Source organism: Schistocerca cancellata, chromosome 9 (genome assembly GCF_023864275.1).
Source record: "Schistocerca cancellata isolate TAMUIC-IGC-003103 chromosome 9, iqSchCanc2.1, whole genome shotgun sequence".
Lineage (NCBI taxonomy): Eukaryota > Metazoa > Arthropoda > Insecta > Orthoptera > Acrididae > Schistocerca > Schistocerca cancellata.
In genome coordinates, this window is record NC_064634.1 from 208,060,923 (window position 1) to 208,080,504 (window position 19,582).

The 19,582-nt window shown below is 37.8% G+C and overlaps 1 protein-coding gene across 1 annotated transcript in view; it reads right to left on the reverse strand.

Annotated features, from left to right (window-relative positions):
- Positions 1–4,147: 4,147 nt before the first annotated feature.
- The window catches only part of LOC126101285 (uncharacterized), a 137,751-nt gene continuing 122,316 nt past the window's right edge, over positions 4,148–19,582 (reverse strand). The window contains exon 10 of the mRNA XM_049911966.1: positions 4,148–8,318. Within this exon, the coding sequence (XP_049767923.1) occupies positions 7,394–8,318 (925 nt within the window). The 3' untranslated portion in view covers positions 4,148–7,393. The remainder of the gene's footprint in view (positions 8,319–19,582) is intronic.

Below are 19,582 nucleotides of genomic sequence, written 5' to 3' on the forward strand. Positions count from 1 at the left end.
TCGGATTGGCTGGCCTTTTTGAACAGCCAATCGGAAGTCAGTATGGTTCCCGCACACTGCAAGATACTTAGGTTGTATCAGTAACTAGAGGGGAGGAGTCAGGGACTATCTTTTCAAACGCAAAGGTCATGTTAAATGTGACCATCCATAAAATGTGTAAGATGAAGAAATGTTCAGTCCTTCGCAATCAGATGGATTTGAAATGGTAGATTTTGTTGCTACGAATATTTTGTAAAAGTTTGAGAGTCATGGGATATTTTTTTCGGGAGAGACACATGTGTGACTTCTTGTCCTCAGAAATTTCCGCGTGGCAATGTTGTGTGTTTTACTGCAGAATATATTCAACGAGCAATCTTTGTGAAAGAAATCCACTGAATGACTTGTGTAAGAAATCAACATTATGTGTAGAAAGTGACTGTATATTCAAGTGATTCTTTTTGGAATGGACTTAGGAGAATTCTGGGAACTTATAATAGCAGTCTTGCATATTAAATGTGGGATGATGACACATGTTTAAGCAAAGAAAATAAAACCTACTTTTACCAGATTTCCGAACTTTCAAAGAGGATCAGGACTCCATTTTTCCACCTGAAAATTTATTATGAATATTTACAGGAACAGTTATAACGAGATTTACACAGCCTCAGTAATTGTAGTTATTAGGTGCTGTTTTCATCGCCCCCTCAGGGTAGCCAAGGGCAGTAACACGGTGCTTCCTGGACTCAGGTAGGCGCACGCCCCAGATTGAATCCGCCCGGTGGATTAACGACGAGGGCCGGTGTGCCGGCCAGCCTGGATGTGGGTTTTAGGTGGTTTTCCACATCCTGCAAGGTGAATACTGGGCTGGTCCCCACATTACACCTCACACAGCTCGCTGGCATCTGACCACATTCACACTATTCCATGGATTATACTAGATGCAGACAGTTGGGGTACACTAATTCCTTCCCGGAGGGGTACGGAGTGGAGACAGGAAGGGTGTCTGCCACCCCTTCAAATTAACATGCTACATCCGATTAACCAGCACGCCCTGCCAGTCAGGATTAATGCTTAGGAGGGGGGGGAGAGAGAGAGAGAGAGAGAGAGAGAGAGAGAGAGAGAGAGAGAGAGAGAGAGAGAGAGAGAGATATGCTGTTTTCATCAGTGATGATTTTTCATCATCTTGTAAATATGTACGTTGCAGAGTGAAGGGACGCTGAGCAGATGTTGGTCTAAGGTAGGTGAATATCAATTTGTAGCTTGCTTCAGTGACAGTGGACTAAGAGAGAGTTCCGTCACAGTGGCAGGATGCAAGGCAAGTCTTGCAGTGGGGATGGTCACAGGAGCAGGAGCCATAGGGTAGGAGATGGGTGCAAACGGAGCATAGTGTCTGACAAGAATATCGAGGAGCTTGCTTCTTGCTTTTTTTTTTTTTTTTTTTTTTTTTTTTTTTTTTTTTTTTTTTTTTTTTTTTTTGGGGGGGGGGGGGGGGAGGGGGGCAGGCAAACGTTATTCTAGGTGTGGTGGGAAGAATCTCAGACAGAATGGATCTCATTTCATGGCATGATTTTAAGGAGTTGTGGCCTTTTTGAAGTAGCTGATTAATACATTTCAGACTAGAATACTGAGTAACCACTGGAGTATCAGGTTTGGATGTGATGGCCTGGGAAATCTGCTTTTGAATGAGGCTGGTGGGGTAATTACGTCCAGTGAAGGCTGAGGTGAGAATGATGGAATATTGGTGTAAGGTGTCTGCATCTAAACAAATACATTTACCTTGAATGCCAAGGCTGTATGGGAGGGAACGTTTAACATATTAAGCAGTAATCTCTGCCTTGCATATTACCCTGTCTTCCACCTTTGAGCTCTCAGGTTTTCAAATCTCATCCAATGCAGTCTCCAACAATCAGTCTTTCCTTCTTATCCCAACCGGTAAGTCTTCCCTGACCTCCAGTTCTGGATGACTTTGTCAAATATACCCATTTTCCTAGACCTCCCCACTCCTTTTCCACCACCCCTCTTACTTCCCCTTCAACCCTTCTGCCTGAAGAAGCCACTGGCTCTGAAAGCTTGTTTAATTGTAATCTTTTATGTGTGTGTTCTGTCACCGGTTGGTGAGTAGATCTTTATTATCTATCCACTTACCTAATTTTAAAGGTTCCTTTGTACTGAGATGCTAGCTCCCATGGTTGATTCCTATGTTGCATTACGTGGCATGTATTTTGTACATACCATTCAATGGCCCACAACTGGTATGACACCAGAGCATTGAGTGCACTAGTACAAAATTGCATGTGTGCACTTTTTATTTTGGAAACATGTTCTCCTTAGAAACTGTGCTTCACTAGATGATTCTCAATACAAGTAACCAAAAACTGAGTAAATTTTCAGTATTTATACATAAAAAATAAAGCTATTTTAAACTATCTCTGACAAAAAAGTTTATCTGGGTACTACTTACTATGAAATAGCATTTATTAGCTAATGTGTTTTTGTATTTTGAGACCGAATTATTGTCTATAATATATTGTGAATTTTTCAGGTCCCTAAGCATTACTTTGTACAGTTTTAGTATGTGTGCAGTTCCGTTAGCTGATGCTGCTAATACTCTGATTTAAAATGCTGAATGTTGCAACAATATTCTCTGAATTCTTCTGAGGTTGCTCCTATTTCACCTAGTTTAGCTAAAACCAATATAATGCCCAACAAAATGTGTATGCGGCCGTATCACTTTGGCTGTATGTGAAACACCCTGTGCTTTCAGCTATCAGAGAATAAAAATTGACAATATGTGAGAGTTGGCATGAAGCTGCCTCAGTAAATGGATGTGATTTTACATCAACTGAAAGTAAATTGTTACAATCAATAAGAAAGAATAATATCTTTGGTATTCGAGGAGATAAATAAAAATACTAACATAATATTTAATTTAATTTACTTTTGAAGCCTTGCTTCTAATTATTGCATGCAGTTGTAACAAATTTTAATATTTCAGTAAATTTCCTAAAGAGTATTATATATTTGATTCTTTCTTAATAAAACTTTTGCTGTTCCACATTACAACATGTAATTCTTTATTCACAGGAAGCTTTCATTCCTCACTTTACAAAGCAGCAGTTTAGCACCACAAGCATGTTACTTAGAAGACAGTGAAAAAAGAAACTGCATTCATTCTTAAGAAAAAAGTCCACTAATGGACAACATATTTGTGTTTACAAATGAATAAAAGTTATCATCACAATATACATTTGTCTTCTCTCTCATTAAAAAAATTTGTAGTTGATGGACAAATGTAATCCATAGATTTTTCTTTGCATTAATAGGTTGCAATGGACTACTAACTAGGGGATTTAAAGAGGTATAACTCAATCCATAAGATATGCAAATGCCGTAACAGGCATGATAGTCTGAAATCAGAACAAGACACTCTGTGCAATTGTGAAATTTTTTCTAAATAAATTTCAAATATCTAGCAACCGTGATTTCAATAGTGGACCCACTGGGAAGATGTAAAAGTCTATTCTTTTGAACATTTAATACTAAATCCAGCAACAATACCCCAAGAAACAGGAAAAAATATAAAGTTATAGTGTCTTTAAACAAAGACTTCGGTGAATATATACCAGCCACTAAAAGAAATAAAACTGTCTTATTACTCATAACAGTGTGGCATAAAGCATATACATTTCATGATTATAGAACCATGTCAGAATGTAGACAGATGAGAAATATGGGCAACTGGAAGAAAAGCACACAGTGTGTGAAATATGTGAAGAATGTTTCAGGTAATTTTATGTAGCGGATACTGGTTAGAAATGAAACTGTCAGAACTATGTTTAGTCTCATGATTTTCAAAGCTATAATGGAGGTACCAATATGTTTTAACAAATCATTGTCAGCTCAGTAATGGAATGAACTTTCGAGTACATGTGACTGCTCATTATAACTTATTTTACATGGGAAATTGATTGTTGTGAATTTCACAGTAGTGTTTCAGGTGAATAATAAATTATTTATTTCAGGAGAGAGAGGACAAAAATGACAGACTACTCAATGGATTGAGAACTTAATTGTGATGTACAGTCAAGGCTAAAATGACTATAAAACATAGTTCTGTTCACACAATTCTGATTCGTGTGCACTTGCAACTATGCATATACATAAATAAAGTTCAATACATGCAGTTATAAATTTATAATACAAGTAAATAATATATACAAATATTTATGTTGCAGGTCAGCAACAGGATTTTAAAAACTGAATCAAATCTGTGTTTTGTTAATTCAGTTTCTGTTTATCAACAATAGCATAAAACAAGGATCAGGTCACGATTTTCGTTACAATAATTTTGTGAAATATATCAAATAAAATCATTGTCTCTTTATGATAAACATCTGCTTTCCCTAATCAAAAGCAAAATTTAATAACAATTTATTGTAATTTACATATTAAAAGTATATTGAGAAAGTGGCAATGTAATGCAAAAATTGAAATTTTCTGTAGCTGCCAGGATTTCATGCAGTGCATTTTCTTCAACCAATATCAGATTTTTTATTTAAATTTGAGTCTTAGGTTTTGGGCCAACTTCTTGCTCAGTACAAGAGTACAGTAGTATGTGTAAAGCTTGTGAGGGAACTGACTGTCAGATTTCAGATTTTGAATTTCTAAGTAGAATTGTAATTATTTGAGTTTTTTTAATGCTGACTTAGAATGAAATTAGTTCTCAAAAGATAACATGAATTGGGCATTTAAACTGCCAAGAGCAGAAGAGTAGCTGCAGTAGTCACATCATGTGCTGTACATTTTCTGTGAGGTATTTTCTAATAAAAAATGAAGCAGTTGGCAAGTATCAATAAACAGAGAGAGAGAGAGAGAGAGAGAGAGAGAGAGAGAGAGTTTCGTCAGTTACAGCAGTACAAGTAATTGTAGACTTAAATATAAGCTTCAATTTGCAGTAAGTTATGTTAACTGCATCAGGCTACCTTCTGCTTGTTTACAAGCAAGCCAATGGCATAGTCTTCTTGCAATGACAATTATTTCATTTCATCTTGCCCAGATTGATGATATCACGGCAAAAACAGATAGCTTTCTTAACAGCAGATGTCAGAAATGTTGTAAGTGAAAATGTACTGTTGTATTATGGCAAGGACATTATTTATTCATGAGAGAGATACAGTTTTGTATCTGATGACTGGTACAGATCCAAGCTGTTACTGTTATAATGTGCCACACTGCTGTGGAAAGAAAATAAACTGGAGTATTCATCAATAAGACTGAGCTGTCATAATGCTTCCACTTATGGTATTTAATCAACATTATTGCTACTTAGACAATCCAAGTACAAAATTAGTAATAAAAAGGACATTGTTCAGAAGAGTTATTTATGAGAGGGCACTCACATCTTCTAGCGCTGTATATGTAGTTTCTCAGTCACATTTCACATAGGAAAATCAACAACAAGTGCTAATTAGTAGTGTACTTAATAGCATAGTGACATTAAATAATATAATTTTCTTATGACATGGCAATTTGTTCATTAAATTTCAATAATCTATGTGCATTCTGACAATGTGAAAAACTCTCTAATGCATTTCCTTGTTTAGGCCTTTATGTTGGTAATCTTTGTTTGCACATCAAAATTCCTGTTTGCAGTCTCTTGCACTGTTACTACAAATCTCTTCTACGACCTTTTTAGGCTCTTTTTCATTTCAATTTTTTTCTGGGCTTTACACCAAGAGTTTGAGATTACAGTTAATACCTGTTTCAGCTGTATATCCCAAACAATATATACCCCAAAGAGATACAATATATTTCTCCATTCACTTGGCATGTTATTGTGCCATGTCTTTTCCTACGACACCCACTGAACCTGATAGCTATGTCTGACAAATAACCTTTCACTCAGGACTACCTGTGTCTTCCTGTTTTAATTCTCCTTAGTAAGTTTTGAAAACCCCCACACTTAAGTTGAAAAATCTTATTACTGGCTTTAAAAATCAACTGAAACAACTAAACACACAGTTTCAGTTGTCATTAAGTAAGACTTCATTCCCAGTTCCCATTTCTGTTCACTAGGGAATTTATTGTTTATTAAAATTTTATGTATCTAACAAATTAAAGTAAACTTCAGATATATTGGGCATCCAATCAGATTTGAAAATCAGATTTCATCATTTACCTGACAAGCTAAAGCTGTGGTGGAGGCACACAAAGAGCTGCTAAAAACAGAATTAACTTTACACTTTGTAATTATTATACAGACATTTCTGTAAGGGCAACAGTACTGACCAGTAACAGAGCACCAAGTAATCACTCTTTCAGTGTCCATATGAAAATAAAGTAAGAACACTATTCAATACAAATGAGCTACAGGAGATACACAATAACCTGTCTTAAATAAAAATTAACAAATATATCCTATTTACAAAATTTAGTGCTGTATAATCACACCTTACATCATTTTACCTACAAGAGAGAAAGATAGATGTTTATATTTAAGAGAAGAATTACATGAGACATATTGCATAGTTTTATATAATGTGCTATATGCAAATCTCAAACACTATTTCTCAATCAGATAGCAAAACCTGATTTATTTTTCAATGACTTAACCTGTTATTTTACTGATACACTGCTTTTGCAAAACGCATTGAATGCAAATGCAATAATGCTTTGCAAGAAAGCTTGGCCAAGAAAATGTTCTCTCAAAAATTTGTATCGTGTGAGAAATAGAAACTGAGAGTTACACAACTTGCATTTACTTACTTTTACTTCACAATGAAGAACAAAGGTATTGCTAAAATTGCTCCATTCAGTAGAAACCACAGAAGATATAAAATGGATAACTGCAACCTTAAAACAACTGCAGTTGATGAAACAACATTAACACTTTATTCAAAAGGTCTACTTAGTTTCTAGTTCCTCAAGGATCATTTAAAGGCTAATGACATATGTAACACAAGAGTAAAAGTACAAAATGTGTAGATATTAAGTGTGCAAACACATTATTGTACATCCCACAGAGTTACAATTCTTAATCTTGCTATGACTGTATCCAAAATATATTTAATCAGAGAAGCTTCTAAAGCAGTTGTACTTCAAAAATTGCCTTCAAGTGAGACAAATGGAATGAAAATAAGTATTATAATCCTAACATACTGTGGTAATATGTACTACTATGTTTTTCAAAAATGTCATGGAAAATAAGGTTCAGCTGCTTGAAATGGAGGGAGGAATGCATTTTCAAATAGTTGCTAGCACACAGCATATGTTATTCTACAGAACGGAAGTTCTGAAACTAGATTCACCGCACCCTCCATAGGTTCAGCAGGGTAGACGTGGCAGTGGATGGACACCATGGACGGGGTGTAGCATATGCTATGTTCAGTCAAAATTCACATTTCTGTGAGTTGTGTCAGACTGGAGTACCAAAATCAGGGTCACCAAAACTGTCAGTACCCACAGAGCGAGAAGATCCACTAACTGAAGGAGGAGAGATGTCTTGTGCAAGGCGTTGTGCCCTCCCACTTCTGTGACCAGTATCTGCAAACTTTGTCACCCCTGTACTACTCCTACCAGTTCTTTGTCCATGGGTTTCCACAACAGAAGTCCCTGCTGAACGCTTTTTGTGCCCTCGAGTCTTTTGACTTTCCCTAGATTTGCTTCGGCACTTTTCAGATGTCAAACTTGATGTTTCACCTGGAGATTGATCACTTGTTGAATCTATACTAGAGGTCTTCTTAATTTTTGCAGAATGTCTCTGCACATCATCATGTTTGGCACCAGTGGTAGCAGTATTCTCTAAACTGTTCTTATTTGAATCAAGAATAACACTTCCTAGTGAAACACTGTCTACTGCATCAGATGAAATGTGGTTTTTTGTGTCTGGTGATGCAGAGGGATTAGGGAATGTGTTTCCAAATATATGTTGTAATGTGGTGACACCAATGTTCATCAAATTGTGCTTGTCATCTTCATTAGTGACCGACTGTCTGTTATTATTGTTGTTTGGAGTTGATGGAACAGAGATGCTTGTGTCACTATCTTTGTAGTAATTTTGGCCTGTGTGGTCTTTAATAGGACTCCTGACCAATGAATCTTCACTCACAGACGACCTGCCATCTGTTGAAACTTGCATTGGTGAATATGGAGAAGGATCCATGTTCACAGCAGAGAAATTTGTATCTGAGTGGCTAGGAGAATTTGTGGAACAGCTAACAGCAAAAGAAGATGAAAGCTGTTCTGCAAAGCCAGCTTCATGGTCTCCAGCAGAATGTGGCTCAAGCTGTTCCTTTTCATTCATCAATGGACTTCCCGGGATGCTGCAGTCTGAGTAATTCCTGGAAACATAATTAATTCCTCTTATCAAGCTGGCACAACTGAAGTTTCAGTTATTTAAGTAAAAATGATACATAAACTGTTTATTATCACAAAAGCTGCTTCTGCAGCTGCAATGAATGACAGCACTTTTAACAAATTTTGTTTGTAGTTCACTGTTGACAGGTTTTTTTAGGTTTATTCATTGTGTTCCAAAGGAATCATCATGAGATGAAACATTTAAGGATGTGACATAAGTGAAGCTATATATTAGACAGGGAGAAGTAGCTGTCAAACTACTCATGGAAGCTATATTAATTATTCACTAATAAGGGAATGGTCCAATCTGACATTTTGAAATCTATACTGAAATTTTTCACACGGGAAAAATACACTGAAAGGAATGCAAAGTCAAAATTCTCACTGCTAAGGCACACTAAGTTTTTGTTCTTTTTTTATTTTATTTGCTTTTTATGTTGAATATTGTCAAATTCACAGCTCACCTGGTGGCTGGAGAAGTATGCACCTTCTGTAGCTATAGCCAATACTGCACATCCACCACAGAGCAGGCACACACACTTGATTGACAGCACAATGTGATCGTAATTTGTAAAGTGAGTTTCAGTATCCACTGATATTTTTACTGACACAGTTATTCACAGTTACTATTCACTCAAATTTGCAACTCATTTAATATTCATAATAATTAGCAGTTGTCTCTGCAACATCGCTAAGTGTTAACAATGGATGTGAAACTGAATTAATTCTTTTGGTTTCTTCATATATGGTTGCTCATAGCATCTGTTGTTATGCAGGTTCCAGAGTTTCACAGTAATGTGGTATCCAATTAATGTTTCCAACATTACAAAGATAAAATAAGAGTTTCTTGGATAGTCATTAAAATGAAGTAGACATTTCTTTAGAAATTGTGAAAACATTAGGAGACAGAGGAAATAACTCTGACAGTTCCATGAATCATGGCTTGAACAGTGATTGTGTTCTAATAAAAGTCCAGACCAACAATACAGTAGCTTCCTAACACAAAGAAAACATGGACAGCAATAGCTTTTGATGACCAAGAAATGGCTGTAAATTTTTCCATTAAACAAAGCAGGGAGAAAATGCTTAAAGTTAAGCTGTTTGAAAAGTTGGTCCCATTTCATAAAATCTGAATGTAAATTGTATAACTAGAAGAAAGATGTACAGACAGTATGATAGATGCGACAAAATAAAACTTGCAAAAGTGTGAAAGTTTTAGAACTGATTATGAGAATGAATGCACCATTCCTAAAACAATTCTATAAGACCAGGCACTCTAAATTGCAAGTGAGATGAAAATTAGTGATATCCAGGCTTCTTTGACATGGTTAAGCAGATTCAGAAAATTAAACAGAGAAGGAAGTTGCAAAATTATGAACTGCAAAGATGTACAAGGGATGTCATTAACAGGCAATACTACAGACAAATTCATAGCTTTTTGTTATTCCTTAAAATGCTGTGTATAAAGCCAGCCAGTCTTTTTTTCCTCCAATTTGCAAGCAGTTCTTGCACAAAAAAAAGACAGTTTCACTTGTGCAGTCAATGGATGTATCAGAAGATTACTGTCTCTGCAGGTTTATATCTGTCTTCAAGAACCTCAAAGCATCTTAGGGCCAACAATTCAAAAAAAGACTGCTTAGTTGCAAAAATCTTGTAATCTACTGAGCAAACTTTGAAAAAATTAGAGGAATAATTTTCCATTTTACATCTAAAGCATCTACTTACCAGTTGCAGAAAATAGTCATTGCTTTTGTTGGATTCTTTAGGACGATAAAGACAAAACTGTAAATGTAATTCAGATTCAGCCCTCCATAATGAAATTTTTTGACAGCGTTAACCATTCTTCTTGTGTTAACGTGCCACTGCAATGCCTCTGCGATGTGGTTACCATTGTCGCTGGCGGCACAGTGTACCAGTGTATCGTAGTTTGAAGGCGATTGATATTGACTTGGCTGGGCAGTTTAATAAACAGCAATTGATTGGAGGTCCAAAGGTTGTTCGTGGACTCCATCTGAACTTTACCTGTGATGTACAAGCAGTAATTTCCAAAAGGTCTTTGTCATTTCAGATTACCAACAGAATAGTGCCGTTAAACTTCCAACATTTCTGCACTGTTGGTCTGCATCATCAATCTAAAACTAAATTCCATTCAAACTGGCCTTGAAGGCCCAATTAACGGTGCCGACTTGATGACATTTTATGAATTTTACCAAATATACCTGGTATGCAGCACAATATGCATAAGAACAGCCAAAACTGTTTCTTTCTCCATCCCAATTCTGTTTAAATAAAACTTGTAATTACTTTGAAGTGCCTGAATGCATTAATTTTTCATTTATCAAGTGTGCTTTGTGTAGAGAAAATGTCTGGTTTAGTCATCCAATAGATGCTTTGTAATTTTGAGACTATCTCAGGGAATAAATAAGGAACTGTTTCATATTCAGTAAAATATACATTATTCGAAAATCATTATAAGAATTGTACTACAGGAATTGTTATAAATTTTTCATGTCAACAAATTAAAGTCTAATTAATACAGTGCGTCAGTTTTGCCTCTTCTGCTGATCGCTTGTGTAATAATCATATCTGCAGCAGTTTAGCTGCCAAAATGAACTGCAACTAATTTCAAAAAGTTAACAATGTGAGACATTTTAGGTATGTTTTAAGAGCTTAATAGTCACATATGTACATTTTTGACTTATGCTACACGGCATTATGCTGTCTAGTCATGGCTGTGTCTGCTTATTCATTGACCCATGCACTAGGCAGTAAGGGCTGCACAAAATTCTGTTATAAGCAGTTCTTTGTGTGGCAAAACTGGGCAACATTAATTTTTTTTTTAAATGCTTGCATTGTGTCTTAGCAGCTAAAATTTTGCCAGTGCATTTCTTTCAGTGAAAAATTTCATGTTAGGTTGGACCATTTCCTTGCAAGTTTAATGGTAACATACTGTGTTGGACTCCTGCTTGAAAAGACCCTACAAATGGACATTTATACAATTACCCACAAAGATGCATTTTTAACAGGTTACTGTTTCTTACGTATTTCCATAGCTGCTGTTAATTCACTATTGCTTCCTTAACAATCATATAACTGCACAATCATCAACGAATAACAGCAAACTTGCACACTGAGAAACTGGTGGTATTATTACTACCTGGGAATCCAAGAGTGTAAAGAATTTGTGGGACATTTGACTGATGCAACACTTATTGAAGCGTTACAGTTATCAAAATGCTGTAAAAAGTGAGGCCTATTTACTACAGAATCTTTTAAACATGGATGTTTAATCCTCAAATAAAAATACTCAGGTGGCAAGTATGAGATGTTTTTTACTTACTTTTACATGTATATAGGTTCCTAATTTACTGCATTAAGTCTATAGCCAACTGTCAGTCTTTTGCACCCAATAAAATGAATCCCCCATTCTGAATCCTAGACAGGGAAAAAACAGTTTACAAGGTAATTACTTTTGTTTTCTATTATAAAACATTAAAGTTTTTTGGCATTATTAAAGAGCTATCTATACGATTTTCCTGTAGCATTGCATAACTCTAGAGGATAATTCCTGCAAACAGCAAAGAGAGAAAGTGTACACAGTGAGCTATTAATTTTGTCTTCAGATCAATAATGTGAGTAATGTTTTTAAGCATGATGACATGAATTTTTTGATTAAATTGTTAATATACTGCTTCAGTTTAAGCTTTTGTCTACCTGAACAACAAGAAACCCTTCCAAGTTGTGTTTCATTTGGTGTTTGTCAATAACCCGTACTGAAGTACCTGCACTTAAGGTTCATTAACCATAAAAAGTATATTACATGTAATTTTTAAATAAGTTTTAGACATGTTCTGCAATCGTCTTGTAGGTTGCTGTTTTTTATTTTCACGTCAAGTTCCATAGGACCAAGTCATGGAACGTCTCGGTATATGAAATTACAACATAAAAGTAATAACAACTAAAAATAAAATGTTTATAAACCCAAAAAAAGTCAGACCTATGTTTAAGTAAACACAATTAATGATATAACATAAGAATCAGATTAATTTCTCAAGGAACTCCTCAACAGAATAGAAGGAGTGACCCATGAGGAAACTCTTCAGTTTCGATTCGAAAGCACATGGATTACTGCTAAAATTTTTGAATTCTTGTGGTAGTTTATTGAAAATGGATGCAGCAGTATACTGCACACCTTTCCGCACAAGAGTAAAGGAAGTCCGATCCAATGCAGGTTGGATTTCTGCCAAGTATTAACTGAGTGAAAGCTACTTATTCTTGGGAATGAGCTGATATTGTTAACAAGAAACAACAGTAAGGAATATATATATAAAGAAAGATGATGAGACTTACCAAACAAAAGCGCTGGCAGGTCGATAGACACACAAACATACACACAAAATTCAAGCTTTCGCAACCAACGGTTGCCTCATCAGGAAAGAGGGAAGGAGAGGGAAAGACGAAAGGATTTGGGTTTTAAGGGAGAGGGTAAGGAGTCATTCCAATCCCAGGAGCGGAAAGACTTACCTTAGGGGGAAAAAAGGACAGGTATACACTCGCGCACACACACACATATCCATCTGCATATACACAGACACAAGCAGACATTTGTAAAGGCAAAGAGTTTGGGCAGAGATGTCAGTCGAGGCGGAAGTACAGAGGCAAAGATGTTGTTGAAAGACAGGTGAGGTTTGAGCGGCGGCAAATTTAAATTAGAAATTTCAATTTTTGGCTCAGAAACGGGTGGTTCGGGCTATATATATATATGTATATAGCCAAAAATATCCTTTTAGAATGAGAAGAGTTACCCCAAAATATAATACTATACAACATAATCAAATGAAAATAAGCAAAGTAGACTAATTTTCATGTCAAACAATCACTTACTTCAGATACCGTTCGAATAGTAAAAATGACAGTATTAAGTGTTTGAACAAGATCCTGAATGTGGACTCTCCGTGACAGTTTACTATCTATCTGAACACCTAGAAATTTGAACTGTTCAGTTTCACTCATCATATGCCCATTCTGTGAAATTAAAATGTTGGTTTTATTAAATTACGTGTTAGTAAAACTGAGTCTTACTGTGATTTAACGTCAGTTTATTTTCTACAAGCGATGAACTTATGTCATGAACTGCATTATTTGAAACTAAGCTAATGTTGCACACAACTTCCTTTACCACCTAGCTTAGTGTAATCAGCAAATAGAAATATTTTAGAGTCACCCATAACACTGGAGAGCATATCATTTATATAAATAAGTAACGGGAGTGGCCCCAACACTGATCCCTGGGGCACTCTCCATTTGACCATACCCCACATCACAGGCTATTCTCAACACTGTGAATAATGACCTTTTGCTGTCTGTTGTTAAAGTAAGAGGTGAACCAATTGTGAGCTCCTCCCTGTATTCTGTAATGGACCAACTTCTGGAGAAATATTTTGTGATCAACACTATCAAATGCCTTAGTTAAATCAAAAAATATGCCTAGCATTCGAACCTTTTGTTTAACCAATCTAGTACCTCACAGAGAATAGAGAATATAGCATTTTCAGTTGTTAAATGACTTCTAAGGCCGATTAACTTTTCTACATAGTAATTACAGGGTGTCCAGAAAAGGACTCCCTGATTTCAAAATTAAATGTCTCGAAAACAAAGATCAATAGAGGAATGCAGTAAATGGTATGTTTATTGTGAAAGCTGTAAGAAGTTTATACAGCAGTTTGAAATAATAGTTACAAAAGCTGCTAACAGATGGCGCTGTATGCTGTACAGCTCATATCAGCATACATAAGTGAAATAATCATATGAAAACAATCTTTGCAAACACTCACATCACAATGTTTTCAAAATGTTCACCAATGGCACTACAGAGGTGGCGCAAACAAAGAATGAAATTCGCCATCACATTTCGTAGTGTCTCAACCGAAATGGATTCACATGCCACAGAGATCGCCGATTCAAGCTCATCCAGCGTGGCAGGATGCTTCGGGTAGACCATGTCTTTCACTGTGCCCCACAAAAAAAAGTCACAGAGAGTCAAATCCGGCGAATATGGAGGCCAATCCATGCCTGCACCAGTAAATTTGGGATATTCCAAAACAATGACTCGATTCCCGAAGTATTCCTCAAGAAAGCGAAACACTTGTTCAGTCCGATGTAGTCGGGCTCCATCTTGCATAAACCATTCAGTACCTGGTCGATCCTCTAACGCTTGCTGTGTGGCGACAAATTGTTCCAAAATTGCAACGCAACGTGCACCAGTGACCGTTTCTCGAATGAAAAAAGGGCCAATAATGCCTCTGCTGTATACTGCAGCCCACACAGTAACTTTAGGAGAATACAGGGGTTTCGCTTCACACCAATATGGCTTTTCAGAACCCCAAAATCGCCAGTTCTGCTTATTCATGCATCCATTCAGGTGGAAGTGTGCTTCATCTGTAAACCAGATGCAGCCAACATCAAATCCTTCACTATCAATCATTGTGAGCATCTGATTAGCAAAGGCAACCCTTTGTTGCACAGCTCGTACGGGTATGGTCTGGTGCGTTTGAATTTTGAATGGAAACATGTGTAGGCTCCTTCTCAGTATTTTCTGTGTGCTGGAACAGCTTCAAACCAGTCTCAGATGCAATTCTACGGACGGATGACATTGGATTTCGCTGAATAATTCCAGAAACTGTGGCGATATCTTCAGGCGTAATTGCGGTTTGCTTGCGGCCAACATGCCCCACTATACCATCAGTTACGCTGCCTGTTCATTGAAATTTTGCGAAGAGCATACGAATGGTTTTCGCATCGGGTCCTTTTGGAACATTAAATCGTGCTTGAAAACTTTGCCTTGTTGCCGTAGGACTCTCTTCTAACCTGTGGTACTCTAGCACCAGAAAAATGCGTTGTTCAATGGAGTACATGGTTTTAATCTCTTCCTTCGGTACGCTAACCTCCTTTCACGTTTCAATAGTGGAACTGATCGCTCTGGGCTTCGGATCACTATTTATACTAGGCATTACGTATGGCGATTACAGCGCCATCTGTTAGCAGCTTTTGTAACTATTATTTCAAACTGCTGTATAAACTTCTTACAGCTTTCACAATAAACATACCGTTTACTGCATTCCTCTATCGATCTTTGTTTTCGAGATATTTAATTTTGAAATCAGGGAGTCCTTTTCTGGACACCCTGTATATGTGACATTTGGTTGAGTGCAAAAGCCTTTTAGTGTTAAAACTTGTGCATCATGGTCTGAAAGGCCATTAAGCCTTTTACTAACAGAATGCCCATCTAGTAATGAAGAATGAATAAAAATATTGTCTATGGCTGTGCTACTGTTCCTTTGCACCATAGTTGGAAAAAACACAATCTGCATAAGATCATATTAATTTAGATCTACCAACATACTTTTTTTGTGCAATCATATACAAAATTAATATTGAAGCCACCATATATTACTAATTTCTCGTACTTCCTATAAACTGAATCAAGAACCCTCTTTAGCTTGAGCAGAAATGCTCTGAAGTCAAGAGTTAGGAGACTTATAAACAACAAAAATTAGAAGTTTAGTTTCACTAAATTCAACTACCCCTGCACAACATTAAAATATCTGTTAAATGTAGTGCCATGATTTGCCTATGGGCTCAAATGGAATACCATTTTTTTACATACATGGCCACTCCCCCTCTCTGCAAAGAACTCTTTGAAAAACAGCCAGCTAATCTTTATCCTGGTAAAAGAGGCCTCTGAATTGTCATATTAGTGGTGCTCAAATATACCAATAATTTCAGAGTCAACACCTATAAGCAGTTCACTAACTTTATCTCTAATTCCTTCTCTACTTGGAAACATGACGTCCTCTGAAGGTGATTCCTTAGATCATGAAAAGGAAGGAACTGGTTTTTAAAATCACATTGATAATGAGACCTTTAGAGACAGAGCACAAGCTTAAGTTAGGGAAGGCAATTGGCTGTGTCCTTTCAAAGGAGTAATCTTGGCATCTGCTTTAAGCAATTTAGAAAAAACCTAAATGTGGATGGCCAGACTAGGATCTGAAGCACAATCCTCCTCAATGTGAGTCTAATGTCTTACTACTGCTTGGTGTCATGTTTGAACTCTTCATTAATAAGCTGATGGCCTCCACCAATATTGCTGTGAACAGCATTTTATGCATTTGATACATTAAGTATGAAGATAAATAAACTAATAAGTGAGCAGTATATTTTTTGTTTTTCCATTATTGGCAGTAATTCACTTATAACTCATGGTTTTCTGTTTTTCTTCTAGAAGTCAAACCAAAAATACAAACCAGGCTGTTATTGACTTAAAAAGAAGACTACATATTCAATTTAGACATCGTGAAATAAAAAATGTATTCTCCTTCATTCACTCTGTGCAGCTGAATTGCTTCTTTCCCACCCACCCTGGTATCTGAAACACACCCAATGTCTATGACCTTCCTGCATTTCCATAGTACCAGACTTTTGTAGCCTTCCAGAAATTCCTCACCTCCAACCTTTTGTTGTCTTCATTCCCTACGCAACATCAGATGGCAACAATTTGTAGACAGTGAAAGTGCAGCCATTCACAGGCCCAAAACTGTTTCCAACCTGACTGTCTTTAAGTCATCTGTCTACTGACCGCTTTGAGTAGTCTACTATGAATTCCTCTCATGCGCCAACTTTTTAATCTCAGAGTTTCACTTGTAGTCTACATCCTTAATTATTTACTGGATATATTCCATTATCTGTCTTCCTCTACAGTTTTTACCCTCTACAGGCTCCCTTGTATCACACAAGTTATGCCACGATGTTTTAACACATGTCCTATCATCCTGTCCCTCTTTGTCACTGCTATCCTTCGGTTGAGTTCCTCGCCAATTCTGTGGAGAACCCCCTCATTCCTTACATCCTCAGGCCACGTAAGTTTCAACATTCTTCTGTAGCACCACATCTCAAATGCTTCTATTCTGTTCTGCTCTGGTTTTCCACAGTCCATGTTTCACATTGTAATGATACATCCTCCTCTAACATTACCTTTGTAGCCACTATGTAGCTCCATTCTATTAATGATAGACTCGTCCATATTCTTAATGTTCAACTTTATTGTGAAGCAATGAGCCAGACATTAACATAGAACATCTAAGACAAAACAAACACAAAGCAAAGAGTAAATAATTATGTGCACACTAGAGTCGTTGCCACTGCCCCTGTACTGTGCATACGCCAACTATTCGCGTGCTCCCACACAGCCCCCTCCCTGAAGAGCGGAGCTCCAGGAATGTGCGAAAACTTGTACCGGATTCTTCGCCCAGCTCTTGTGCGAATTTCTGGCTGTACTTCCTCCATCGTCGTATCCTCTTGCAGCTTCATCTGGCTCGCTGTCCTACCATCCACTGCACTCTGTAAGGACCCCTCATCTTGCTGCAGGCCCGCCTTCTCTTCTTGTCTCACATCTTCTAGCAGTAAGTGAGCCGGCTTCACCTGGTCTATTGACACAGTAACACTTTTATCGTGAACTAGGATAGTCATGGCCTGTTCCGTACGGTGTAGTACTTTATAAGGTGCCGTATATGGTGGCTGCAATGGAGCTCTGACTGCGTCGGTTTGCAATAGTACATGCGAGCATTTGCTCAATTCTCGATGTACGAACGACGGCCTAACACCATGCCGTGTCCCTGGTTGTCGTCTAAGCTCAGCCAGTTGAGTCCTTACTCTCATTATCAAGTCCATCTCGCCTGTACTCTTCTGAAAAAACTCTCCAGGTAGGCGCAAGGTTTCCCCGTATACTAATTCCGCTGTAGATCCTCCAAGGTCAGGTTTGAAAACAGTGCATAATCCTAGTAACACTAGTGGCAATGCTGCTGATCAATTCTCACCATGGCACATTAACGTGGCTTTAAGTGTTCAGTGCCACCGCTCTACCATGCCGTTGCTTTACAGATGATAGCTTGTGGTACAGTGACAGCGGAACCCGCTCATGTTTGCCAGCTCCAGGAACAAGGATTCGAACTGACGTCCTTGATCCATCGTGACATGTACCGGACATCCGAACTGTGCTATCCACGTCGTCAAGAATGCCCGACTGACTGTCTCTGCTGATATGTCTGAAATGGGGATTGCTTCTGGCCATCTCATAAATCTTTCAATTGCCATCAATAGGTACCGATAGCCTTCGGCTTAGGCAATGTTCCAACAATATCCAGATGCACACATTCGAAATGACCAGTTGGCCCATCAACTTTACCCACTGGCTTCTTCACAAGGTGTCCCACTTCACATCGCTGACAATCCAGGCACATCTGCGCCCACTTCCGACAGTCTCTCTTAATTCCTGGTCACACGAAATGCTCCGTCATTAAATTTACACTCGCTCGAGGCCCCGGATGAGCCAAACCATGTAATACTTTCCAGTGCAAACTCTCCAACACAAAAGGTCTAGGTCGTCCCTGTGAGGTATCGTACCATAACTGTATTGACTCACCTTCCGGACACAGTTTTCTTAACTTCAACCCGGTTGGCGTGCTCTGCCGAAAAACTTGCAGTTGTGCATCGTCTTTCTGCTCTCTCGCCATTGTAGCATAGTTCACTGAATACTTTATTGCCGCAATTCGTAAGAAGTAACCTGCCACCATATTCTCTGCCACGTTAATATGTCATAAATCAGTAGTGAACAGGCTTATATATTCCAGTTGCCTGATAAGGTGATGAAGTATCCGTGTGCTTGCAGAATGCGAAAGTGAGCGGTTTGTGATCTGTAAACAATGTAAATGGTCTGGCTTCCACATAAGGCTGGAAATACCTTATGGCTTCGTAAGCAGTCAGCAGCTCTCTATCATATGCACTCCAATTCTGCTGTGAGTTTCTTGGAGAAGACTAGCTAGCTTCGCATCTTTCTCTGGGTGAGCTAGTAAAACCGCTTGCTTTAGACTTTCCTTGATCGGCTCGAACGCCCGCTGCATGCTTGATGTCCGTTGTAGCTTCTGATTGTTCCCGGTGTTCATGCCCGCCAAAGCCTCCGTGAGTGGCGCTTCGAAAGTCGCAGCTCCTGGCAGGTGTCTGCAGTAAAAATTTAAAAATGTTGCAAATCTAACGGGCGAGGCATCTGCTGTATAACCTCGACCTTCTCCTCCAAAGGATGGATGCCAACTGCTGAGACTGTGTGACCCAGGTAAGTCACCTGATCTCTATGCAAATTGCATTTGGTGTCATTTACCACTACACCATAAGTACGTAGCCTCTCGAGAACTGTCCA